This window comes from Garra rufa, chromosome 7, assembly GCF_049309525.1.
Source record: "Garra rufa chromosome 7, GarRuf1.0, whole genome shotgun sequence".
Lineage (NCBI taxonomy): Eukaryota > Metazoa > Chordata > Actinopteri > Cypriniformes > Cyprinidae > Garra > Garra rufa.
In genome coordinates this window covers 26,391,272-26,397,629 of record NC_133367.1, presented here as the reverse complement: position 1 = coordinate 26,397,629, position 6,358 = coordinate 26,391,272, and the positions used below count along the sequence as shown (strand labels likewise).

The 6,358-nt window shown below is 35.8% G+C and overlaps 1 protein-coding gene across 1 annotated transcript; it reads right to left on the bottom strand.

Moving 5' to 3' along the window:
• Positions 1–969: 969 nt before the first annotated feature.
• Positions 970–5,700, bottom strand: atpaf1 (ATP synthase mitochondrial F1 complex assembly factor 1). Its single transcript, XM_073844230.1, has 9 exons — positions 5,492–5,700; positions 5,294–5,402; positions 4,955–5,002; positions 4,799–4,861; positions 4,643–4,693; positions 4,445–4,492; positions 2,021–2,116; positions 1,831–1,938; positions 970–1,755 (listed from the first exon to the last, which is right to left on the bottom strand). Exons 1-9 carry the CDS (start codon positions 5,698–5,700, stop codon positions 1,579–1,581), a joined length of 909 nt encoding a protein of 302 aa, XP_073700331.1. The 3' UTR covers positions 970–1,578.
• Between the last annotated feature and the right edge of the window lie 658 nt (positions 5,701–6,358).

Sequence of the window (6,358 nt, the reverse complement as noted above, 5' to 3'; positions counted from 1 at the left end):
GCATTTTTGACCTGCTATAAAAAGTATCCCCCCTTCAAAATGTACAAATGGTGGGCCATCAAGTGTTTTATTTTGTAAATAAAACATTAAGTGTAATACAGTTTAAAACTGGTTAATATGGACAGGTTTCTTGTCGCTTGGTAAAAGTTATAGTGGGATACATATCTTTTCAAACTGTACTTTCGATCTGCCAAAATTTGTATCCCATCTCCAAAATGATGGCTTATCATCAAGGATTTTATTTTGTGAATACATCACATTAAGTCTAATAACGGGTAAATATGGACAAGTTTCCTCTTACCAGGTAAAAGTTACAGTGGGATACACAGCTTTTCAGTCTGTATTTTTGAGCTGCTATGAAAAGTATTCCCCCTCCAAAATGTACAAACAATGGCCTATCAAGTATTTCACATTGTGTCTCAAAACAGTGGTGAATGTTTTTTCTTACCTGGCAAAAGTTGTCACAGGTCACGTGGTTATGGCAAAACAAATCAAGCTCCGGTACAGTGCTCCACTGTGAGGCTAGGAAGCCTCTGTGTCAAAGGTGACCACTAGTTTTAAGTTTTTGCGCCATGTTGCCTCGATTTCATGACGCATTTTTATTGGCTGGTCAGTAATTATGGGTTGGGGCATCAAACACGCCGTGCGATGATCAGGCTGAATTTCTGACACAGTCAGAAAATGATCGTAGGCTAGCTTTGGTCTCTACCGGTGTCATTTAGAAAAGGGTTCTGCCCAAAAGCCTATAAAACCTGAATGAAACCTCACAAAACCTCATGAGCACATGCGACAGTTGAAGCAAAGCTTCAGGGAGATCAAACCACTTGCATTATAACAGTCATAAATGGCAAAAATGCCCTTTTACTTTATCGATTTAACTGGTTACAGGTGTGCTAAATAGCCTAAAGCATTTAAACCCTGCATTTTGTTTTTAAATTTTGATGCAAAATATAGAACTGGGTACTCAAATACTGCCATGTAAAGCTTTATTATGAATAACACCATAAGGGATATACAAGAACATTATGCTACTTGGGTCCTCAGGGTATTTCAGATCGTCTATTTATGGATTTTACTCACCAGGCTACAGGTGTGTTTATCTCAGTTAAGAATGAGGAAAGACTCTTGTATTTTTTGGTAAACAGGCCTGAACACCTTAATTTCCATAATTTTGAGTAATACTATACACAACGAAGAATGAAGTGCTCCATTTAAACATGAAGTGAATGACTTATTTTGTGGGAATTGTATCGATGGCATTTCTATCCTAATAAAAAGCTTCCTTCTTGCATTTTAAAGCGCAATCATCAAACCAATCACATTAGTACAGTATTTAATTTACTAGGAGTCAAATGAGAAGTGAATCTGCATACATGGTAGCAGATAATCATGACTTATATATCTGTTTTCATATGTCACATCTATTGTGAGTCCATTTAACTCCTCTATTGAAAGGCAACTCATATTATCTTCTCGCCTGGCTGCGGAGAATCTCATGGGACTCCACACAAAGTTACAGAGCATTTCTTTCCCAAGGCGATAGTTCACATTAGGTAACACTGTATTTTTGCCTTTGTATTAGTTTGTAGTGACTGCTGGTCCAATACCACTCTGTTCTAGTTCTGCTATCACAGACATGTGTTTGAACTCTGCCGGTTTGTGGTTGAAGGTCTCGACCAATCGGAACGTCTCGAGCCGCTGCGATCCGTAAAACAGCTGCACCTGATTGGCCAAGCACTGTGCCTGGTGGACAGTCTGAAAGAGGTTTAAAAAATGAATTAAAAATCGAACAGATTGTTTTGTTTTACTTAGTAACTTCATTTAACTTACCACAAATTTGCTATCCATCTCAGCAGTCAACAGCACGATGCCTTTGTCCTTCTGCAGGTCTGTATAGTGGTATAAAATCAGCTGGCTGGGTGCGTTTTCTCCCATTGTCTGAAATACAATTCAATTTCAGTAACTATGCCAACAGACAAGTGAAAATGTATAATAAATATTTTAAAAAAAAATTAAATACCTGAACATTGATTAAAGACGTGAAGTGGAGTTCATGACCAGCCCACTGGCCTACAAAAAACTCATAGCCTTCATTCTGGGGCAGAGCGTACAGAAACTGTGCGAAGATGACATTATCATATAATCTGTGTTAATAGGTTTATAACATACAGTTCAGACCAAAAGTTTGGACACACCTTCTCATTCAAAGAGTTTTCTTTATTTTCAAGACTTTGAAAATTGTAGATTCACACTGAAGGCATCAAAACTATGAATTAACACATGTGGAATTATATACATAACAAAAAAGTGTGAAACAACTGAAAATGTCATATTGTAGGTTCTTCAAAGTAGCCACCTTTTGCTTTGATTACTGCTTTGCACACTCTTGGCATTCTCTTTTTTTAGTCATGAAAATAAAGAAAACTCTGAATGAGAAGGTGTGTCCAAACTTTTGGTCTGTACTGTATGTCATTAGTAAAACATTTCACTTTCTGGTAATGTACATGCTGGTAAGTAAGGATGGGAATGTAAAAAAAAAAAATCAACTCAAAGTGATTCAGGGATTCAATAGACTACGCTGGTTTTACCATATTTTTGATTCACACAAAAAAAAACTGATTCGTTAAGATGATTTGTTCAGGAATCAAACTACACTGGTTGAGCTATGTTTTTGATTCACTAAAAAAATCTGTCTTATTAAAGTGATTTGTAATGGATCAGACTACACTGGTTGTGGTATGTGTTCGATTCACCAAAAAAGGAATCGTCTCATTAAAGTGATTTGTTATGTGATCGATTCACAAAAAAAAAAAAAAAAGAATTGGTCTCAAAGTGATTCGTTATGGAATCAGACTACACTGGTTGTGGTATGTGTTCGATTCAATAAAAAAGAATCACTCTCAAAGTGATGTTACGGAATCAGACTACACTGGTTGCACTGTCGGTTTGATTCACTAAAAAAATGAGAATGAGAATCAGTCTCAAAGTGATTTGTTATGGAATCAGACTACACTGGTTGCACTGTCTGTTTGATTCACAAAAAAACCCCAAAAAGAATCAGTCTCAAAGTGATTCATTATGGAATCAGACTACGTGTTCGATTCAATAAAAAAGAATCAGTCTCATTAAAGTGATTTGTTATGGAATCAGACCTTACTGGTTGTGTTCAATTCAATAAAAAAGAATCAGTCTCATTAAAGTGATTTGTTATGGAATCAGACCTTACTGGTTGTGTTCAATTCAATAAAAAAGAATCAGTCTCAAAGTGATTAGTTATGGAATCAGACTACACTGGTTGTGGTATGTGTTCGATTCAATAAAAAAGAATCAGTCTCATTAAAGTGATTCGTTATGGAATCAGACTACACTGGTTGTGGTATGTGTTCAATTTAATTTAGTAAAAAAAGAATCAGTCTCAAAGTGATTTGTTATGGAATCAGACTACACTGGTTGCACTGTCTGTTTGATTCACAAAAAAACCCCAAAAAGAATCAGTCTCAAAGTGATTCATTATGGAATCAGACTACGTGTTCAATTCAATAAAAAAGAATCAGTCTCAAAGTGATTCATTATGGAATCAGACTACGTGTTCAATTCAATAAAAAAGAATCAGTCTCAAAGTGATTCGTTATGGAATCAGACTACACTGGTTGTGGTATGTGTTCGATTCAATAAAAAAAGAATCAGTCTCATTAAAGTGATTCGTTATGGAATCAGACTACACTGGTTGTGTTTAATTCAATAAAAAAAGAATCAGTCTCAAAGTGATTTGTTATGGAATTGAACTACGCTGGTTACGCTGTGTGTTTGATTCGCTAAAGAATAAATAAACACATTAGGTCTCATTAAAGTGATTCCTTTTGGAATCAGACTATGCTGGTTGAGCTGTGTGATTGATTCACTTAAAAGAATCAGTCTTATTAAAGTGATTCATTATGGAAGCAGGCTACACTGGTTGTGGTATGTGTTTAATTTAGTAAAAAAAGAATCAGTCTCAAAGTGATTCGTTATGGAATCAGACTACACTGGTTGCGCTGTCTGATTCTTTTTTTTTTCAATTCATTATGGAATTGGACTACGCTGGTTGTGGTGTTCGATTCACAAAAAAAAAAAAGTAATTAATTCGGGAATTGAACTGTTGTCTTTTTCACGCTATAGATTCTTTAGAAGTATTATAGAGCCATTGAATAATTACGAAGAACATGCACATTAGAACCACTAATGTCACATTTTTCATTATTTTTCTTGGTTCCCAACCTTACTGGTAACTTATACAAAACATCAGACAGCCTATTATCGAGATATTCAAAAGACAAACTCCTCATCCTGATCAGACTCATGGAAACCACTCTTTAAAGGATCTACTGCCACCAAGTGGACATTTAACATTTTTCAAGGTTATTTAATGGTATGACTATTGACTATTTAAAAATCACATACTTACCATTGGGCAAGATTTGGCACGATCAAAAATTATGTCAAATGTTGAGCCCTATAACAGAATTGCAAGGTCATTCATCTCTGGTAAATACAGATCATCACAATAAACTGAACTGCTTTGAAACAAAAAGCACTAAATATTACGTTAAAGAGTTTCTTGAATTGTTTAGATTTTATTGCAGTGTTATCAAACAGAACTCACTGGTATGACGGCACTGATTGTGTCTTTCTTTGAGAAGTACTGCATCCACAGCTGCACACAGAAAAGCAGGCATTTTTGCTCTATTTAATAATTATTTTTCAATACCGCATGTTGCTAAGAGTGTAAAAAAAAAAAGGCTAATTTTCTTCCTCTTACCTCTGAAATTTCAGATCCAGATTTCTCCTGAACCATATCAAGGTTGAGAATAGACCCTAATGTCTATAAAATAAGAAAACAAGCAAAAGATGCAGATGACAAACTCTAAATCTCTAATGTTCCCTTTAAAAGCTAATGATGTAAATAATAGCTCACCTTATCTTTGGTGAAACCACCATCTCCTGCTTTACCACGTTTGTCCAGCTACAAATACAACAAGAGCAAATTCTGTGTTCTTACATATTATATCAAACGTTTTCACTAATATTGTTTTGTCATTTGATATAGTATTTTATCACATATTGCATTTCTTCAACAATAATTCGTTTTTTTAAAGTTAAATTATACAATAAAAATAAAAACATATAATTTTTAAATAACACATAATACAATATACAACTTAAACAAAACGTTTTTACGAGTATGCATCAAAATCTGCAGACTACGAAGGTAAAATCTGAAAGTAAAACTGAAAACGTAGGATGAGCTCATCACCTCTTTCTCCATGTACTTCACAAACTCTGCTTGTTTGGACTGTCCGAGCGGCTCTGTCTTCAACTCACTGCGTTTCTCCAGCCGAGCTTTATATTCTTGAGGTTTTGAACTAATGTTACAGTAGTACACACGTTAGATTAATGCCTGACAGTGTCATATTATGTAGACGCTACATTGCAGCGTTTGACAGCTGCTCACCTGCGCAGTTTCCTGATCTTCTCTTCATATTTATTATAGTACGGATTTTCCTCCAACTCCGGTTCTTTCTTCATCGAAAACGCCCTGAACTGAGATGGCACTAGTCCTGGAATCAGCGGTCGGATGCCAGTGGCCCTGACCGCCAACATCCCACGGTACAAACATGACATTTGTACCATGGCCGCCGCCATCTTTTCCCCGTCCCACATCTATGAGTGTCCGGCCGGAACCAAGTTTAATATATGAACAAAATATATTGGTTCCTACACTAAAAACGTATTTAACGGATTATTTTAAAGGGAAAGGGGGAAAGGGGGTGAAGTGAGGCCAAGTATGGTGACCCATACAAGGAATTTGTGCTCTGCATTTAACCCATAGGCGGCTGCATATATGAAAAAAAAAACACCTAACCCCAAAAAAATTCTAACAAAAGGTTTCTCAGCTGTTTTTTGTAGTATTAGGTGCCCTTAATAACATACTAAAAGTTTACCAAAGTTTGACCACTAGAAAGGTGTCATTTTCAAGATGGCGTCCAAGATGGGCAGAAAACCCTTAAAATATCCTAATTCCTTCATTATTTGACCTAGCCAAGTAATCTTGGTGTCTAACCCAATGTTTTCTGGGTCTATGAATCCATTGGACTCGTCTAAATTGCACAGACATGATTACATACTTATGGAATACATGATGTTGTGAGATTACTGTAAGGTTTTATTGGGGTGAACCAGAGATGTAAACGATTTAGCCTATGTCATGTAACTCCTACTCAGTACATGTTTTTGGACACATACAGCTTTTTTTTTTCTTCTAAAACACAGACTTGACATTCAGTGTAAAAGTTACTGCACCCAAAAGTTCCTTAAATTG

Excerpts from the sequence above, each read along its gene's own strand:
- atpaf1 (XM_073844230.1), bottom strand. The coding sequence starts at position 5,700 with ATGTGGGACGGGGAAAAGATGGCGGCGGCCATGGTACAAATGTCATGT. Across the intron at positions 5,003-5,293 it reads TGAAGTACATGGAGAAAGAG|CTGGACAAACGTGGTAAAGC; the intron begins GTGATGAGCTCA and ends TTGTATTTGTAG. Across the intron at positions 4,694-4,798 it reads CTGGATCTGAAATTTCAGAG|CTGTGGATGCAGTACTTCTC; the intron begins GTAAGAGGAAGA and ends TTCTGTGTGCAG.